General features: G+C 39.8%; 2 protein-coding genes across 4 annotated transcripts in view; one reads left to right on the forward strand and one right to left on the reverse strand.

The window, feature by feature from the left end:
- Window positions 1-20,549, forward strand: part of CCDC148 (coiled-coil domain containing 148) — a 342,429-nt gene that overhangs the window by 278,498 nt on the left and 43,382 nt on the right. The window lies entirely within an intron of this gene.
- The window catches only part of UPP2 (uridine phosphorylase 2), a 31,377-nt gene continuing 19,798 nt past the window's right edge, over window positions 8,971-20,549 (reverse strand). For 2 of the 3 annotated variants that reach the window (XM_003921955.4, XM_039470188.2), the window contains one exon: window positions 8,971-10,425. In XM_003921955.4, the coding sequence (XP_003922004.1) occupies window positions 10,283-10,425 (143 nt within the window). In that variant the 3' untranslated portion in view covers window positions 8,971-10,282. Of the gene's footprint in view, window positions 10,426-18,889; window positions 19,066-20,549 lie in introns of those variants that run through there. The other variant, XM_010330058.3, reaches the window with a different exon arrangement.

Raw genomic sequence — 20,549 nt, forward strand, 5'->3', positions numbered from 1 at the left:
TGTATGCTTTCTCCCATTGCTTGTTAAACAGAGACAAACTAGATTCACTAGAATCTCCTGTGCAGGTGGGAAGACTTCTTTAGTTGGGTCTTAGTTCCAATATCCACTTCACCTGACACTAGGCCTCACGTCTACGTGAGCTTTAAACCTTAGCCTCCATGTCTATCAGCTGTAAGCTTAGATCACAACTCTGGCTTACAGAGTTTTCTCTTTTTTTCTAGCATGTTTTGATTCTCTTCCCAAAATATTTCATACAGCCTTTGTAGATGTTTGCAATGCTTTGGGGTATAATAGCTCTCCCTCTTACAGAACTTCCAGTAAACTTCTCATAACATCCTTCCACAACTGTCCTCCTTCCTTACTAGTCTCCCTCTATCTCAATATTTCCTTTCAATTTTTTCTTATTATTTCCCTCCACTTCATGATAATTTCTTTCTCTGGCAACATATTTTGACCCCACAGAGTCCCATGTATGCTACAACAACCTGAAAAGATACGTTATCTCATTAGTTCCTGTAACCATTATTGAGACACTGGAGTATTTATATCCAGGTAATGCCTATTGGATTGATACAGGAAAATTTCATTTTAAACCCACAGACTTCGATTCTGTAGAAATAGTCCCTGGTGTGTCTACCTTCTTCTCTTCTCTCTAGTATTTTAGATTTAATCATTCTTTCTGATAGCTATTGATGTGCTAGTTATATCTTCTCACTGCATTCCTGAGTCTGATAAACTGTGCTTTAAAAGATAGCTTTCGTCAGGTATGCTATCTTGAGCAAGAATGCCTGAACCACCTGATTCAGATTAAGGACTTCTTGGCAGATACAGTCTTATATTGGAGATAAGAATATCAGGCTACACAGTCTCCCTGCTGGTAGCTATTACTATGCTCAGCTCTTTGCTGTGACTCTTCACTCACCACAGAACCTTCCTAGAGTCATTTAACTCCTCCCGTAGATCAGAGAAGCCCACGTGGAAATGGCAACCAGCAGGCAGGAGTATCAGCAATGAGTAAATTAATAAAATTAGTAAATTAGAATTTGGTATTATAAAAGCCACAAAATAGATCTCATTGAGCCTTACATTTTTATTATAGTGAAACTTACATAACACTTATCATTTTAACTCTTTTGCATGTACAATTCAGTAGCATTAAGTACATTCACATTATTGTGCAACTATCACCATTATCCATCTTCAGAACTTTTTCATCATTGCAGACTGAAACTCTGTGCTCATGAAGCAATAAAGCCTTTCTCTTTTTCTCAGCCCCTGGTAACCAGTATCCTACTTTCTTTCTCTGTGAATTTGTCTACTCTAAGTACCTCATGTAAGGTGAAATCGTACAATATTTATCTGTATGTGTGCAGTATTTCATTTAACATAATATCCTGAGCTTTATCCATGTTGTAGCATGTATCAGAATTTCACTGAGACTTTACTTTTTAATGAATTAAATTTTATACATTTTTTTGGAAAAGCTAATTTTTATTAGCCACAAAACCGTAGATGGTTTTATCTGCATAGATGCTGAGATCATCACTGACATCTCTCACTCATCAGTCCTTTCAATGCCACTGTCTCCCACAGCTACTGCTCAGGCTCTGTCATATTTGAATTCTCCTTAGCCTTTTAACATAAGAAGACTTTGGAAGCACATGATCTTTCACATGAAAAGGCAATTTTTATTCTGAGCTATGTAAGCAGCTTGACTTTTTAGGTAAAAATTTGAAGCCAATGACCTTCACAAGAAAGGGAACTGAGTTATCACAGAAGAAAATAATGTCTTTGGAGGCCTCATCTTATCTTTAATCCACCTCCCCCAACCACCCACCACCACCTTGGAAACTGAAATGTAGCCAGTCAAGTAGTGGTCATCTACATCCACGTGTTTCTTGTTAGTGGTCTTTATCTGAGAGAACCAGTGCTTTTACACTTTTTAACAACTTCCCATTGCCTGGCCAATACGGTCCAATCTTCTTAACCTGACTTTTAGAACCCTACCTAATAGACTCCCAAAATACTTTTCCAGATTTAGCCAACCAGGATTCTTCAACATTCTAGTCATATTTCCTGTATTTTCCTCATTTTTTCTTGTTTAATGCTTTTCCTTTTAGTGACAGCACCTCCCCCAGAATCTCTATCAAAATGATCCCCTTAAGTAAAGATCACCTCAAATAACCACCTTAGCCAAGAAACCCTTTCCAACCCTCTCAGCTCTATAGTATCATTTTCTTTGTTTAACCTCTCAGAACACTTTTATTTCTACCCCTCTTTTGGGGGCTATCAAATCACCCTTTGATTTATAGTCATCCACAGATTTGTCTTAGTGCCTTGAACTTATTAGGTTGCAAATTGCTTTATGGAGCTGGCAGTGGCTTGTTCTTTCATAACACCTAGACTTGTGACTTACAGAAAGTAAATTTTTTATAAATATATTTGTTCTGTCATTTGATTGTTTACTTGGAGCGAGTTCATAGCATTGCAGCCTTAAACCTGTTCTGGGACTGGCTCTTTAAGAAGTGAGTCCTGGCTGGGCATGGTGGTTCACACCTGTAATCCCAGCACTTTGGGAGACCAAAGCGGGTGGATCACCTGAGGTCAGGAGTTCAAACCAGCCTGACCAACATGGTGAAACCCTGTCTCTACTAAATACAAAATATTAGCCGGGCATGGTGGTACATGCTTGCAGTCCCAGCTGCTTGGGAGGCTGAGGCAAGAGAACTGCTTGAACCGAGGAGGTAGAGGTTGCAGTGAGCAGAGATTGTGCCATTGCACGCCAGCCTAGGCAACAAGAGTGAAACTCTGTCTCAAAAAATAAATAAATAAATAAATAAATAAGAGAGAGCGAGAGAGGGAAAGAGGTGAGTTCTCTGGGGTCCTAGTGGAAGGAAGAAGATAGCACTGAAGATGGGACCATGAAGTGTAGGAAACGTCTGAATAGAGGGCTCGTGGCCACTGCTGATTGTTTACCCAGAGTACATGGAACCTGAGTGACATTTTATTTCATCTCATCATTGGTTTTTGTTGGTTGGAATGCTGGTAGGAAATGTGCAAACTTGAACTCAAAAGAAAAAAATGAATTGATTTGGATATGAAAAGCATCCAGATTTTTAAAGATCCATCTTCCTGTTTTAACAAGGGATGGGCAAAATCCGATGACCTAGATAATGCCTGTAACCCTAGAATATCCACAGTGCTTCACAGTGTTAACAATTAAGCTACTGTAGATGGAATGGTTTGTCCAATAAATATTATAAATTTAGAAAAATAGACACAATCCTAAAGTACTACTTTTTGGTAGAGTAATTCTAGACCAGTCCTCTGCAAAATAATGATATTGGTCTAGGTTGTTTGCCTAATGAATTTCTAACCTACATTATATAATAAAAAATATTTAAATCATGCTTAATGTTTCAAGGGGCAAAAGTGGCTTAAGGGCTTTTGTTCTCAAGTGAAAACTGCTATGCTCAGTTTTTTAGAAAAACAAATGTTAAATTGATTCTAGATTAAATGACTTCTGTTTGAGAGGAGTGAAAAAAAATCAGAAATGGAGAAAATCATTGAGATGTGAATAACGAAGCAGATTGCAAATGGTACATTCTTCCAGTTATTCATTTTAGGAGACAGTGGTTTGCAGAGTCACTGGCTATCGTTTTAGGATCATTAAAAGATGGAGAAAGTCCTGGAGGATTGGGAAAGATAAAAACATGTATAACTCATTTATTTTTTAAAGGAACAAAGGGAGACCTTAACAATTAAAGATTAGTTTACTTAGCTCCAATCCTGAGGTGAAGATTGTTGATCAAATCCTCAAAAAAAAATCTATTTATGGTATAGACATCTAGAGGCACACAGGGTCCTGGAGAGGAACAGTGTGGCTTTATGAAACTCAGTATGTGTCAGACAATTTTAATTTCCTTCCATGACAGGATGACGGAACTTGTAGCTTAGAGGCAAACAGTAGAGGCCATTAATCTGTCTTTTACTCAAGTTTTCAATTCTATCACGCATGTGATGCCCAGCAGCCAGCCAGGAAAATAAGTCGAGCACCATGTTTCTCAGGCTGCAGGCCCTGGAGAGTTCATGAGAATCTCTAAATAAAAGAATACATTCTTGTACAGAAGATTATATTTTTTAAAGTATTCTACCATTAAATAAAGAACTAGCTTCTATTTTGCAATTTAAAAAATGTATAATTGAAAGATCTTCATATAGAATGACTTCAGTTTCTTAAGTCAGTGATTTTCACAATGGTTTTGGTCCCCAGATGTATTTTGGAGGCTGTATTCCTGGGTCCCAGCAGGAACCAGATGGCATAATTAAACAGGGAACTGAGAGAACTTACTGAAGGGACTGTTTACAAATGGATGGGCAGGATTTAGGGAGCAACAAGGGATGATAATGCAGCTGGAAACAACTGTTACCAGCCATGATCTGACAGGGCTGAAGCAGGGCAATTACCAGAACCCAGGGAGGGCAGCAGCATGGCAGTGGTACCCATGGGAGCTGTGGCCTTTGGTAGAGGACATAGGTGTCCTGCCACAACCTGGCCTGAGGAAGGTGCACAAACCCATGAAAATATCTGCAGATTTAGGGATATATGTATGAAGGTGCATTTTCCTGCAGATTGGGTCCACAGATTTTATCAGGGGTCTCCAAAATGAATCCCAAATGTTAAGAACTGTGTTTGTAAAAGAAAGAAAGAAAATTCAACCTGTTATGTTCCTGAAGTTGATAGTTTACATCTCTTATGAAGCCTCTACAGGATGCAATGCACTAGATAACATTCTATAGCTGATAAAAATAAGTCAAAAACGTTATTTTGTGTATTTTGGACCACAGATTGAGTTTGTCTAAGCAATGAATAAACTTAACTGTTTACTGTGCTGATGTTTGGGAATGAAACATGGAATAGAAAAGCAAATTATATTGACTAATACATGCATGTTGATCTGAAGGACTTGTTCAGGTGACAACGTTTGCATAAAATTATCCTGAGAAGTAGTCAGCCACTTTTTGTTATTTATTAATTTTTGTAATTTTGTTCATTTTTGTTTTAGCTTTCATTGGGGTGTTTTAGTTTTTTGTTTTTATATATATATTCTTTTGAGATATCATACATATACACATGCACACACACATATTTGTGTATGTGTGTATGTATGAATATATATATACACATACCAAATATATGTGAATATATATATACATACCAAATATATATGTGTATATATATTCATACATATATGCATACACAAATATGTGTGTGCATGTGTATATGTATATATATACATACATAGTAAGATTAAATGAGTTAATGAGTTTTATATATATATATATATATTTTTTTTTTTTTTTTTTTTTTTTTTTTTTTTTTTGAGACGGAGTTTTGCTCTTGTTGCCCAGGCTGGAGTGCAATGACACGATCTCAGCTCACCGCAACCTCTGCCTCCTGGATTCAGGCAATTCTCCTGCCTCAGCCTCCTAAGTAGCTGGGATTACAGGCACGCGCCACCACGCCCAGCTAGTTTTTTGTATTTTTAGTAGAGACGGGGTTTCACCATGTTGACCAGGATGGTCTCGATCTCTCGACCTCGTGATCTACCCGCCTCGGCCTCCCAAAGTGCTGGGATTACAGGCTTGAGCCACCGTGCCTGGCTAAATGAGTTATATATTAATATATAATGTAAAATGTATAATTATATGCAATTATATGTAATTTTAATATATCACATATGTTATGTCAATTGTAAACTGTTATATACATACGTAAAATCCTTTCAGACTTAACTATGTGCAAGACACTGCAAGTTGCTGGGATATAAAATGAATAAGATACTGTCGCTAACATCGAGGAGTGAGTCAAGTAAAAGAACTTGTTCTTTATATAACTATTTCAGTATAGACAAGGCCTACAAAGTTTTAGAAATTCAGCTGGAAGAGCACCTGCTAGAGTCACAGACTGTCCATTCTCCTAAATTGGTAATTCTTAACTTAGGCTGCATGTCACTAGGGGACATTTTAAAAATAGAGCTTCCTGGCCAGGCACAGTGGCTACGCCTGTAATCCCAGCACTTTGGGAGGCTGAGGTAGGCGGATCACAAGGTCAGGAGGTTGAAACCATCCTGGCTAACAGGGCAAAACCTCATCTCTAATAAAAAATACAAAAAATAAAATAAAATTATCTGGACGCAGCAGCACATGCCCATAGTCTCAGCTACTTAGGAGGCTGAGGCAGGAGAACACTTGAACCTGGGAGGCAGAGGTTGCAGTGAGCTGAAATCATGCCACTGCACTCCAGCATGGGCAACAGAGCAAGACTCAAAATAATAGTAATAATAGAGCTTCCCAGTCTCACTCCTAGAGATTCTTGTTGAGTTGGTCTGAGGTAGAGCTCTGAACAGTGTTTTCAAAAGTCTTTCCTGGTGATCCAGTATGCACCCATGTTGAGAACCTCAGGGCGGTGTCCTGGAGTGAACACACTGACCCCGACCGGGGCTCATCTCCCAACTCCACACCCAGGTCGTCTAAGATCCACACTCATCTCTACACATTGCGGCCTCTTAGAATCAGGACTAGTTGTTTTTCTCCTGATCATTAGTTTGCATTTTTATTTTAGAGATGCTGTAAATTTGTTCTGTTCATGAAGCAACTGCTAGCTGGCCCTAAGCCAATTCAGGGTCCATGTTCTGCTGATGACAGTCTATGGGATCACAGGAGCACTAGCTTCAGGCTTGTACCAGTTGATGCTCCTTCCCTTTGCTTTTCCTTTTCTTGCCCACTTAGTTCTCACTTATATTATCTTGATGTGCTATTATTCAACCTTGTAAGCTGTCTCAGATTCTATTGGGGAAGAAGGAGGAATATATATTTATAAAGAATGAACAAAAGAAAAAAAATGCAAAAAATGCACACAAACATACACAGAAGTGACCAGAAGAGGGTTTTTGCAGGCCAATCTGCTTCCTGAAGGGTGTTTAAAGAGGGCAAGAGTGAATGAGTAGAGAAGCATGTTACAGGTGAGGTAAAAAGCCGGTACCCAGACCTGGAGCATGCATACGTAAGCAGTCGGAAGATACCTGTAGAGGACAAAACTCTGTGACATGCTAAGAGTATAAAGGAAATGTGAGCCTCCCAAATGAAGACAGCCAGAAACATGAGAAAGGATACACTTTCTCAATACAGCATCTGCATGAGAACAAATTCCTGTATTCCTACTAGTTCTCAAGGAAAGAAGGAAGAAGTGATGACTCAAGAAATTGAACCTCCCCAGAGGAGGTGAATCTGGGGCTTGGTTTTGACAGAGGGGAAAACTGTGTGCATATGAGAAAACAAGAGGTTCTAGACGGTGCCACAGATGTATGCTGATGGTACAGAGGACTTTCCTTCCCACAGGACGAGATGTAGTGGGAGGAACAGCCAAGGAGAGCTGTGCTGACCAGGCCTGAATAAGGAAAGCATGAGTCTTGCAAAGACTGTGAGATTATAGTGAGAGTTTACAAGGGAAATGCTATGAAAAGGATTCATTCTTCACTTGACAAGTATTTATTGAATACCTAGTATGTATCTGGTACTGTTTTAGGTGCTTGGGGCAACAGATGCAAATAAAATACCTGCAGTCTTTGTTCTCCAGAACCTTATAGTCTATAGACAGTAGGCATTAATTAAATAGTGACCCCAATCATGACATAGTTGCAAGCTGTGTACTTTGAAGAAGCAGTAGAGGGGGCTGTGGAGAGGGCCTATGGGTGAGCATGGAAGGAATCTGGTTTGAGGATCGGAAAGGCTTTCCACAGGGAGGGAGCTCTGAGATGAGATTTAAACCATGAGCATGAGTTAAGTGAGGGACCTTCAGGGAAAACAGATGGCAAAAGTCTCTGAAATGGGAAGGGGCATTGGCACTAAGAATCCCCACTGTCCCATATAACACCATTGTATAAATCAGGAAAAGGCCCCTCTCAGTGGATGTGGCCCAGGGTAGACTGAGATTCACCCTGCCCGGGTCACAGAGCTGGCTGGACAGGGTGGATCTTATTCCCACTTGTCCCCGCAGCTAAGCAGTCCCATTGGATGGATCTGTAGGCAGTCCTTCCCGTGGGATTGTGCCTTTGTGAATTTGTGCTCTGGGTAAGACTGAAGAACCAAGGCTGATGTGCCTGGAGGGCAGAAACAAGGGGAAGAAGTGGGCAAGGTGAGCCAGGCTACCAAGCTGGGCCCAGTCAGGAATGCCTAAGCTTTACAGAGGGCTTTGGTCTTCAGTCTAAGACTAATGGAAGGCTTCGAAGCAGGAAAATAACCCAATGAAATTTCAAGAATGGAGGCAGGGTGATCAGGGGCAAGGCTTCCTCAGTGATCTGGAGGAGAGATCATGGTGGCCTGGACTAGGATGGGTGCCAAAAAGATGAAAGAAAGGGAACAGACTGGGGGAATATTTAGGAGGATAGATTAATAAGACTTAGTGATTGACTGGCTGTGGGAATTAAGGAGAAAGAATCATCATAGGGGTTTCCCAGGTTCCTGGCTTGTGCAACTGATATGCTTACTGAGATAGGAAATACTAGTGAGAAAGACACAGACACAAATACATGCATGTGTGCATCTGTGTACACACACGTACTCGTTCCTAGCAGGAGCTGAGAAGATTAACTGTAGTTATTTCATTCCTCTCCCACCCACAGCCTCTCCTTCTCCCTGTAAAAAAAAGAGAAAAAAAAAAAAAGATTTTCCAGGAGCAGACAGATAAAAGTTCAAACTGAAGGCTTGCAGAACCACTCTGAGGTGGTTTCCACTACTTATCTAAAAAACTATGAAACAAAGTAAAAACCCCACCAGAAAATGACTGCAGTGCTATTCTAGCTTGCTTTTAGCTCTGATCTTTGTATTTGATGGTCAATTATTGGGATACCCTAAAAACAGCACTTAAAGTGTCTTTGGTCCTAAAAAGAAGTTCACAGCCCAGTGTACTTCTTGAGGGATTGTTTATTGGTGACGATAAGCAACTCTTGTTTATTGTCATCACTTAAAAGAGAAAAACCATTCCCCACAAAGAAGCAGGACAATTCAGACTCAGCCAGCCTCGGACCTGTTTTCTTCCATCATGGAATCCTCCCCCAAACCTCCATTCTGTCAACATGTGGCAATGTCTCTGGGAACCAAATAATCTGTACTGTGTTGGAATTAAACTTTATTTGAGCCACAACCATATAAATATATGTACACAACATTACATACTATACAAGTGTGCAAGTCATCCTCCACCCAGCCCCTACCCCGTCATTTCAACTCCCAAGTATGTCAGATTGAGAAGAACCCAAGATGGAATCAGTTCACAGAGAGCCTGTGCAGCCTAGGGGAGCACCACGCCTCCCAGAGGATCAAACAGGTAGGGCAATAGGCCCATCTGGACAAGACCTGCCTCAATCAAGGTCACACAAAAGGATTCCTTTAACATCTTGAACTCAAGTCTTAATTCAATTGCTACGAATTTCTCAGCCTATTTGGTTAATATTGAAATGGAATTAAAAGATACAGCCTCCTCAAGACACATTTCTTTAAAATAAAAAAAATGGCTAGAAGGCAATTTAGTCACTTGTGATTCTGAAGAAAAAAGAAGGCCTTTCTTTGCATTACTGATGGTTTTCAGTTGAAAGGAAAATGGACTCCAGAGATGTTAAATTCCAAAATAAAATCACAGACAGGCGTATGTAAATCTCGAATCTTATTCTGTGGTGCACTGAAATTGTGCAGGGGTAAAAAAGAAGTGTGGCCATATTTTCCTTATGGTAACTTTTCCACATAGACCTATATGACATTGACACTTTTTTTGTAAATACTTTGAATGTGGATGATCAGTTTCTGTCACTCGTCCAGTACATAGAAGTGCCTGACAATGTTCTAACGTGAATTTCTGGATTGGTTTCAGAAACAGAGTGACTGGAAACTGTATCTGCAAATGGCTGATCTATATTGATAGAAACTTAATTAATGCTGCATATGAAAGTCCAAATGGCATAATCCAGGAGTTTTTAAATTTTAATTATTAAACTGATTTAGTTAACTTTTCTGAAATGAAATTTGAATTTAATTTAACGTGAGTATTAAATTCTTCTACAATAAATTCCTTTTTTAAGAGAGAAGGATTTCATAAAGTCTCTCCATTATGAGTTTAGCATGTGGATGAGAACTATATAAAAATGCCACAAATAATACATGACTTTCACATTACAACCTGAGCTACAAATTTGCAGGGGAGGTTTGGGGTGCCCCATTAGGACGTCTAGTCACAAAGTCCAAGCCGCCGTCTGATGAAATTAGAGATTAGGAGCTGAGGCCGTTGCTGGTACTCTACCAGGACATCATGAGGCAAGTTGATCTGATCATAGTCAAGTCTGTCAAGAAGTGTCACACAGACCACAGCAGCTAGAAGAGAAATTAACACAAATGATGAAAGGAATGGGGTCAACTTTTCTGTAGAAGCATTAGCCAAGCATGCCAACATCCACAGCACATGTACTTTGTGTTTTTTGTTTGTTTGTTTGGTAATGTAGACACGACCTACTGAACCTTCTGTTCTCATTGTGGAATCCCACCAAACACTTGATTTAAATAAGTTAACTGAAATTGTTACAGACACTCCTCCTTCCTCTTTTACTCCACAATTGACTAGATGAAGGCTCAGGAAAGCATCATGTTCAAGATGAGAACAAGGAAAAGCTTTGCAATCTGAGACACGCCATCTCCAGCTTTCTATCCTATTTCCAATTCTTAGAGGAGGATCTTCTTGCTGGAGGATATAACTGGAGAACTAACCATTATTTCCAAGGTGACATTTTACTTCTTGGTGGAATGTTTGAGTTTGCCTGCTGCATTGCAGCCCTTGCTGAAGAGAAAAGTAAATACAGAAGAGATACAGAACACTGACCTCAGGAATTACCAATAAAGGTGAGTACTGGCCCTCATGAAATTTGAGAGGAAAAAAACATGATTTGAAATGCTTAAATGTAAGAAGCAGCACCATGAAAGAGCAAATGTATTAGCATTTAATTTCTAAAGAATGAGAATGAAACCTTATGATAGATAAGAAACTAGAGGAAAAAGAACAAAAGTCTTTTTTAAAAAATGAAAACTGTCATTTTTGAAAAGTTGTCATAAGGGCAATGTCTTTCGTTTCATCAGCGAGAAAAATTGACTGCCACATGAATTCTTTATTGTCAGTTTCACATCAAATCTTTGACTTCAAGGAATGTGGTTACCCACATTGAAATCAGTGTTAGCCACTTTGAATTGCTAACAGTGTAATAATCTCCACCTGAATCTGCATAATTTTAAAAAGGATTTCAGTGCATGTGTGATTAGATGTGTCTACATTAACAAACTTTGAAGGCATGAAGAGAGTTGGGCATGAGGGTGATGTTTATCTCTTTGACCTCTCTGCTACTTTAGACTTCTTTGTGAGATCTAGATTTAGGAAGAAGTAGTATACTGTAATTATAATTGTACATGCTATCTTTATTTTTAAATGACAAATAGTAATTGCATATAATTATGAGGTACAATGTGATGTTTTGATACATGTATACATTATAAAATGATTAAGCTAATTCACACATCTATCATCTCATATACTTGCATTTTTGTGGTAAAAACAATTAAAATCTCTTTTAGAGATTTTTCAGTATAATGACCAACTGTAATCACTATACTATGCAATAGATCGCTCAAACTTAATCCTTCTTGTAACTGATACTTTGCACCCTTTGACCAGTTTCTCTTCATTCCCTATCCTGCGCCCCTATCCTCTGTTAACCACCATTCTCCTCTGCTTCTATGAGTCTGATTTTTCTAGATTCCACATATAAGTAAAATCATACTGCATTTGTCTATCTGTGCCTGGCTTATTTCACTTAATAGCCTCCAAATTCATCCATCTTGTTGCAAATGAGAGAATTTCCTTCTTTTTCTAGACAAAATAGTATTCCATTGTGTATACATACCACATTTTAAAAATCTGTTCATCTGTTGATGGACACTTGGGTTGATTCCATATCTTGGCTATTGAGAATAATAATAAACATGGGAGTGCAGATGTCTGTTTACAGCACCCTGATACCAATTCCTTCAGATACGTACTCCGAGCTGGGATTGCTAGGTCATATGGTAATCCTATGTTTAGTTTTTTGAAGAACCACCATACTGTTTTCATGATTGATGTACTAATGTACATTCCCATCAACAACATTCAAGGGTTCTCTTTCCTCCACATCCTGCCAGCACTTTTTATCTTTTGTCTTTTTTGATTATGGCCATTTTAGCAGGTATGAAGTGATACTTTACCATGGTTTTAATTCACATTTTCCTGATGGCTAGTGAGGTTGAGCATTTTTTTAGATATATCTGTTGGCCTTTTGTATGTCATCATTTAGAAACTATTCCGATCCTTTGCCCATTTCTTAATTTGTTTTCTTGCTATTGAGTTGTTTGAGTTCCTTGTGTATTCTGTATATCATCTTTTATCAGATGTATCAATTTAGAAATATTTTCTCTATGTATTTCTCCACATTTCACCAATCCATGTATCTTTTTTGTTTGACTTAGTTATTGCTACATGCCAGGCATTTATGATATCACTTAATCCTTTATAGCTATGCCTTGAGCTAGGTATTATTTTTGTCCTCTTTTGACTGATTATTAAATGAGGGCTTAGAAAGGTCAACCAAATGGCCGAGTATTACACAGATAGTCATAACCAATCAACTCCCAGCTTCCTAAACTAGTAAGAGTTCTCCACCTTCCACCATTCCTCCCCTGAGTTAGCACATGGTGAACCCCTAGGCCAACATGCCCTGACCCATCGGTCAGACTGACCCTCTTGTTCAGTGATGTGAAAAGCAATGAAAATATTCAACTTGAGCTGAGTCAAATATTTCATCACCTAGGACCCTATTTATTCAAAACTCAGTCAGTTGTAAAGCAACTTGGATATACAGGTAAACAGGCAAATGGAAGAGCTAGAAACTTCCCACAACTTTTCAAGTTAATGATCAGCAAGTCCGTGAAGCCTGACATGGGCTGGCAGTAGCACAGAAAAGTTGAAAGTCCTTCTCTAATCCTCCACTTTGGCAAAAGGATAAAAGAAAACCAGTGCTCTATACTTTTTACAGACTGGGAACCGACTTTACTAAATGTCTTTTCTGTATTTCAAGGGGAATGCCAAAGATAGAAAAGAACAGGTCATAGCAGTCTCAGTGGTGTTTTCTTGACCCGGGAGAATCCACTAACAAGCAGCATATAATAATCTTGTCACCTAAAATTACTATTTCCATGAGCAATTAAAAGGGACTAATTACCCAAAACAATTTGCTGAAATTAAGCCTGACAGCTTTGCTAGTTAATCCTCAGATTAGGCAGGGAGGGTGGCTGCTGGGGAGGAAGAGATACTTAGTGACCTGGCTGTTACCAAGGAGATTGTCAGTGAACTGACCTGGGGTTAGAAAGTTCTGGGAACACACAGACCTGAACATGGAGCCTCATGCACCCTGAGCTGAACTAGAACTGCCCAGTGATTCTCAGCCCTTTGAGATCATTTATGGCCCCTTTCAAAATCTGATGAAAGTCTTAATTAGAACCTCTTTTCACACACAAAAACACACTTAAGCCTATACACATAAAATATTTGTGTATAATTTCAGGGGTCCCACAGCCCCTGAAAATTCACTCATGAACCCTTAAAATTCCTTGCACTCCTACAGGCCACCAGTTCAACCCCACCTCTCTGATTCAGAATGAACTTCCAACAAGTTTTTCCCATGAACGATGGGTAAAGATAGCAAGGCTGGGCACATGTGCACAGCAGAAGCCGAACAGGGCTGGTCTTTGGAAAATGGCAAAGCAGCAAAGATTAGCTTTGGAGTTCCCAGCCTGGCCTTTCTTCCACTTCTTTCTGGTTATGTTCATACCCTCCACCATTGCCCTTCAAGGCTTTGAGTTTATTAAGCAAACACCACCTTTGCTCCCTTTATGCCTGGCATGTAAAGGACAGGAAATGTTTTTAAATCAACAACCCAGAGCTTTTGCACTCTCTGTATCTCTGCTGAAACATTAATCTCAGGCTGCTGGCTGCTTATTAAAAACAAGGTGGGGAAAATTTATATTCAAAGGGGCTGGTCAATGGTAAGAGACATAGAAACAATTTGTTCTTCTAGGTTGGTGTTTCTCAAAATGTGTTCTACTGGCCTCTTGCATCAGAATCAGAGATATTTAGGTTTTATTCCAGATATACCAAATCAGAATTGGGGATGGGGTTTGGGAAAGAGCAGTGAATCTACACGAAAAAAAAAAAAATTCTTCCCAGTTAAATTATTTGTATATTAATGTTTGAAAATGACAGCTTTAATGACTTTATCTCTGAATCATCATTACCACAAATTTACATGTCTGTACCCCAGTTCTTTGGGTGTCCAAACAGTGCTGAATTAGAGCCAATTCATTATACCTATGAAGAATTTTTCCATATCTTTCATAAAGATGCTATTACAGACACTGCCCATTACAATATAGCTGATAATTTCACTTAAGTTTAACATTTGTATCAAGAGTTTGTAACAAACCTCAGATGTTTCGTTTATTAGCCAATGGTGGCTGTATAATGCACAATGTCTTCATTTACAGCTTGGCCTCCAGGAAACTCAGAGTTCAATCTAGGTGTTTAAATTAAGTATTGTACTCCTGGGTGGCCTCTTCAATGCTGAGACCTTCTGGCCAGGCACAATGGCTCATGCCTATAATTCCAGCACTTTGGGAGACTGAGGCATGAGAATTGTTTGAGCCCTGGGAGTTTAAGACCAGCCTGAGCAACAAAGTGAGACCTCAACTTTGAAACACACGCACACACACACACACACACACACACACACACATTTACTGGTTGTATGAACCTGTGGTCCCAGCTACTCTGGAGGCTGAGGTGGGGAGATGGCTTAAGCCCAGGAGGTGGAGGCTGCAGTGAGCTGTGGTCATACCACTGTGCTCCAATCTGCGTTACAGAGAAAGACCTTGCATTAAAAAAAATAAAAAAATAAAAAAAAGGAAAGAAAGAAAAGGAGGCCTTCCTATCTACTTCCTTAAATAAATGCCTCCTATTTTTTTAAATCTCTGTTTAAATTATGTTATTATGTATTCTTCTTTCATTGAAAGCTGCTGCAAATGCTTTTTCAAATAGAGGCAAGTACAGGTCATCTTTCAATGGATAAATATATTTGGATAAATATATTACTTTTTTGCACCTTATGGAATAGTGGAGAGAGTAGTGGTGAGCAGACAGGAGATCTCTATTCTAGTTCATCTCTGTTTTAGTCTATCTGTGTTTCCTCAGGCAGGTCAATTATACTCTCGAGACATCATTTCATCCTCTGAGCAAAGAGTAGATTAGATCTCAGAGGCTTTTCACAAGTCCATATCCTCAGCTTACATGCCTCACATGATTTGGTTAGTTCAAAGACCTGCTGTCATCTCCAGGAGGTCCAGATGTAACCTTGAGGACTTGGACTCCTGCCAGTTGTGGGACCCTTAACCAGAGATGCTGCATAATAGGCAAAGGATGGAGCCTTCTGTACTTACTGGAGGTAGGGGTGGAAGGCTCACCAGGGGTATCCAGATAGCCTCATTCGGGTCATAGCAGGGGAGAGGAGGGCCATAGATATTGACAGCCACAGAAAGGGTAGAATCAATTGCCCTAGATGGCCTCTAATGTATGAGTTGTTGGCAATGGGGAGGGAGAGTGGAATAGAGGCCAGGAGGGGGGAATTAAAATGAATCAAACAAAACTATAGACCTTGGTTAAAATAAAGCAAAAAGAAACATTTTTTCAAATCTTGTCCCTGGAAAATTAATAAGTGAATTATGTATCATGTATACCTGATTTTCCAGCTACAGTGACTGATTTTCTTGACAAAATAAGGGCTCTGCATACTACTAAAGTATCTGTTGAATATTTTATTTGATCCCATCACTAAGTCAATTGGTATGTGCTCAGTCCTTAGGGTTTGCTTATGGCAGTGACACAACTATCTGTTCACAACACTTTAAATGGAAAAATCTGTGTTGACTTTTAGTGGTGCACACTTTGGTTCTTCTGTCCAGAGACTATGAACGTGTTGTCTCCACATGGAGGCTGCTGGCAAGAAGTGGCAGGCAGGGTGCAAAGGGGCCTAAGTCAGCAGAGCTGGGTTCAAAGTCCAGCTCACCTGTTTCCCAGCTCTGAGAAGGTGGGGAAGTTATAACCTCTCTGAGCTACCATCTGTTTTACTCTTGTAAAGGTGACAAGCACTGCAATTGGTCACCTTGTACCTTGCTGTAAGGAGTTTTCAAAAATCTGGATTTATGTTCATTTTAGGATTAAGAAATACTCTAGCTCCAAAATGATTATAATCTTTAATCCTTGTAGTAACTTTTTACCTTTATGAACAATCCTCATGTAGTTCTCAGAGTCCAATATCCTTCATTATTGGGAACAGCAGAAGAATATCAATATGGAATTAAAGTTAAGATTCGAGTGCTCCCTCTCATTGAACTGTACCAAGGTAATATTATAAAGACTAAATATTTCCCTAAGTTACCAGTGTCTGTCCAAGGAAATAACACTGAATTGTTCAAAGAAAAGCCACTGTGAGTGCAGCAAACAACTAGACATAGAAGAGGATTTAAGTAGAACCTAATCTTATACACATATTAGGCTTTGTATATTGTCATGCAAGCCTGTGTCAAAAGGCAGCACTGTATTTAAAATATGAATACAGGTTAACCATACTTATCGCAAGTTCACAGTGCAAGAGGATTATCATCTTTAATCAGAATGTTTGGGGCTTAATTAAAGTAGATTTTGCTTTAAGAAAGACACAGATACGTGCATATTATAAAATGATAGGGGATGCATTAATCGAGTATTGCACAGTGCTTCTATTGTACAGGTTTACATTATGCTGAAAATTCAGCTTTGGAATAATTGGGCGAATTCTACTATTTCCCTTCCCCTGAATCTTTGTTAAAACAGCATTGGATTCCCAACACTCTTTTCTAAGATAATATGATCAGGGTAGCAACAATGACTTACAAGTGTCAGTAGCCTTATTATAGGTAGTTTGACCACCTATCAAATATTGGGAGACCCAGAGGTTGAGCAGATCTAGCAAAATAAATGTTCGTATAGACCTCAGAGCAAAGGGAGGCTTGACTTTAAGGCTTTACTTCCTCCTATGTGGAAAGTTAAGAGATACTCCTAAGTCTTTTAAACAATTCTAAGCCACTTATATGGCTGGGGAATGAAGGTTAAAGTTTGCAATGGCCATTTTCTATGGTCAAAACGAGTCTAGTGGCCATTTTTTTTTTCATTCATTCACTTGTTCTGTAAATACTTATTGAAGCCCATATGGCAGGCATTATTCTAAGTGGTGGGGATACAGCAATGACAAACAAGGTCCCTGTTCTTCTGGCACTTATATTCTAATGGAGAGAAATAATCTATGCCTTCATACATTAATATGCATGAAATAATATATGTTAATATGTAAACAGACTGGTGGTAAATGTGAAGCAGAGACATGAAATAAGATGACATCATTGTGAGTGAGTGAGTTTAGGTAGTCATGCAAGACCTCTTTGAGGAGGTGAGATTTAGGTTGAGATGTATGATATTTACTGCAAAGATAATAAGTGGTAATCCACGTGGGCCCACGGCCGCCTCATGCTCAGTAGATATAGAAAGATCTGTTTCTGAAATCGTCCAAACTCAGTGAGTAATTCATCTAAGTTAGCACAGTGGTTCTCTAGAAGACCTTTGTTTATGTAAAAATTTGTTATTTATATGTTGAAGCCATCATATAAGCCATCACCTTAGTATGAATTCATATTGGTTATCCAGTCATCTGGTAGTGCTAAAGGAGCAGAATAGGTCACAGAAGGCTGTCTGGAGAGAGAGGATGGGGTGGGCCATAACTAACAGTGGCAGGGAGGGGGCCGAGGAGACATACCAATGGACCGTGGGTTCTTGGTGCCAGGTGAAATCCTTTTTTCCATATTGCCTGCCATTGGAAATCCTCTCTAACTTCCTGTTTCAGCATCTGCCTGTGAATGCATTCTCAGCCCTTCCCCGGGCAAGCTTTTCTGGCCCACACAAAGTGTGTTATAAATGGGTTAAAATTAAAAGGTGCCAGGTGCCAGCTTCCAAGCTTCAGTGCTGTGAGAGCAGGATGTTATGAAGTAGTAATGAAAGAAGAGAATATGACAGCATCCTATGCATGGGGTTTTTGTCTCTATACTTGGTGGCTGATCTTCCAGGGGGCAGCATACCAGGAATCCACCTTTTAAAACAGTAGTATCTGAGGGAGATAAAGAGTCCCAGACACCATGAAGACATCCGGATAGAATTACCCCAAAGAACTACAGAATTACAGAGCTGCAGATGCAACATTTAGTGTGAATGTTGGCCGCCTAGAAGGGGTCTACTCCATGAAAGGCTCCAGCAGTGGCCTGGGAAAGAGCTATTTGCAGGCTAAAATCAGTTACCAACAGGTTCAGCAGCAGCATAAAAAAGAAAATGCAGTGGGTGGCAGGAACTACAGAAATGGAGAGAAGAAAGCTTCCAGGAGGGAAGCCTGCAGGTAGCAGAGAGAACAAGGTCACAAAGATTTGCAGCAAGGACACAAAGTCTCTTAGAATAACTTCACTTCGGTTTCTGCATCATCCTAAAGAGAGAAAGACAGACTCAGAGTCCAGGGTCCACAAAGCCTAGACCGCTTCTTGGCTGCCAATTGGTGCCTCTTAAGAAAGAACTGATGGTCATCACCCAGTTTTCACGAAGGCAACATTTTGATAACTAGGCATTTTATGTTTAACAATAAATTGGTTAACAAATTATGTAACACTTACATATTACATGGAGACATGACTCAGATGATCATTTGTTTATACAATAAAGAAAGGTGAAGAGGCATTTCCTGGAGCAGAAAAATCTGAATCCAGGTGTCCCTGCAGGCTGTGTGGGTGCTGCTTTTCCATTGTCACTAACTTGTAGAGAGAAAAGCAGATGCTATTATTCTCTAAAAGGGGGTATTAGCAATGTTCTTCAAAAGAGTACAAAGATGGGCTAGGCGCAGTGGCTCAAACAACTGTAATCCCAGCCCTTTGGAGGCTGAGGCAGGTGGATCACTTGATGTCAGGAGGTCGAGACCAGCCTGGCTAACATGGTGGAACCCCTTCTCTACCAAAAATAGAAAAATTAGCTGGGCGTGGTGGCACATACTTGCAATTCCAGCTATTCAGGAGGCTAAGGCAGTAGAATCGCTTGAACCCAGGAGGCAAAGATTCCAGTGAGCCAATATCCCACCACTATACTCCAGCCTGGGCAACTGAGGGAGACCGTCTCAAAAAAAAAAAAAAAAAAAAAAAGTACGAAGATGCATTGTCTGTTCTTCCTACATTTTACCAAGAATTTACATGAACATATATTCTGACAGATGCAAGTAGTTAAGGATAGGGGTTCGACAATTAATATCCTTATAACTGTAACTTTTCTCTAAAACGCATTCTTAGAAATACGACCACATATATTCTGTTCGTTATGTGTAGATTAAAATTGATTGACTATAAGGACAAGTATTGCAAGTCAAATTCCACTTATGATAAAAATGAAGCTTTATTGTGCTGTAATTCTTGACATCTTTGAAGGCTTTCTCTCTGCATGTCAGGATGCCGCCCTTCCCCGGTGTACTGCCAGTTTCATGGGCCACTCCTCCTTGATCTCTCCCATCTCCCTTAATTTTAACATTTAAGCAGGGACCTCTTGCCGTCTGTGTCTCATTGTTATCTTATCCCCTGCATAGCTTTAAATGCCATCTATATGCTGTCAACTTAGAATTTTATGTCTCCAGTCCAAACGACCCACCTAAACTCCAGATTTATAAATTCACCTGCATGCTTGGACCCATTTTGATGTCTGCCACTCCAACATCTTCACCCACATTTTTTCTGTCCCAGTTATGACAACCTTATGCTTCCAGTAGTTTAGGCCATAAACATGGGAGTCATTTTTAACTCATGCCTTTCTCCCCAAATTTACATCAGGTTGTCAGCAAATGTTGTTGGGTTTGTCTTCAACATGTTTCCATGTTTCTACAATCTGACTACTTCTCACTACCTGCACTGCTATCACTTTGTCCATCAACTCTCACTAGACTACTGCGTTCGCCCTCTTGTTCTTCTCCCTGCTTCTGCCCTTGACCCCATTTGGGTCTTCCCAGCTCAGCAGCCACCACGATTCTGTTAACACACAGGTCAGATCCAGCCGCCTCTCTATTCAAAGCTCTCCAATGGCTTCCCATTTCATGCCAAGTGAAAGTCATCGCTCTCACAATGACCCACACAATCTCCACACCTTCCCTCTCTCCTCTCGTTCTCCACCACTATCTCTCCCCTCCTGAGCTCTTCCTTGTTCCTATCCCTGAATGCTCCTGCCTGTGGCCTTGGATTTGCATTGATCGGAATGCTCTTCT

This window comes from Saimiri boliviensis, chromosome 5 (genome assembly GCF_048565385.1).
Source record: "Saimiri boliviensis isolate mSaiBol1 chromosome 5, mSaiBol1.pri, whole genome shotgun sequence".
In the NCBI taxonomy this organism is placed as follows: Eukaryota; Metazoa; Chordata; class Mammalia; order Primates; family Cebidae; genus Saimiri; species Saimiri boliviensis.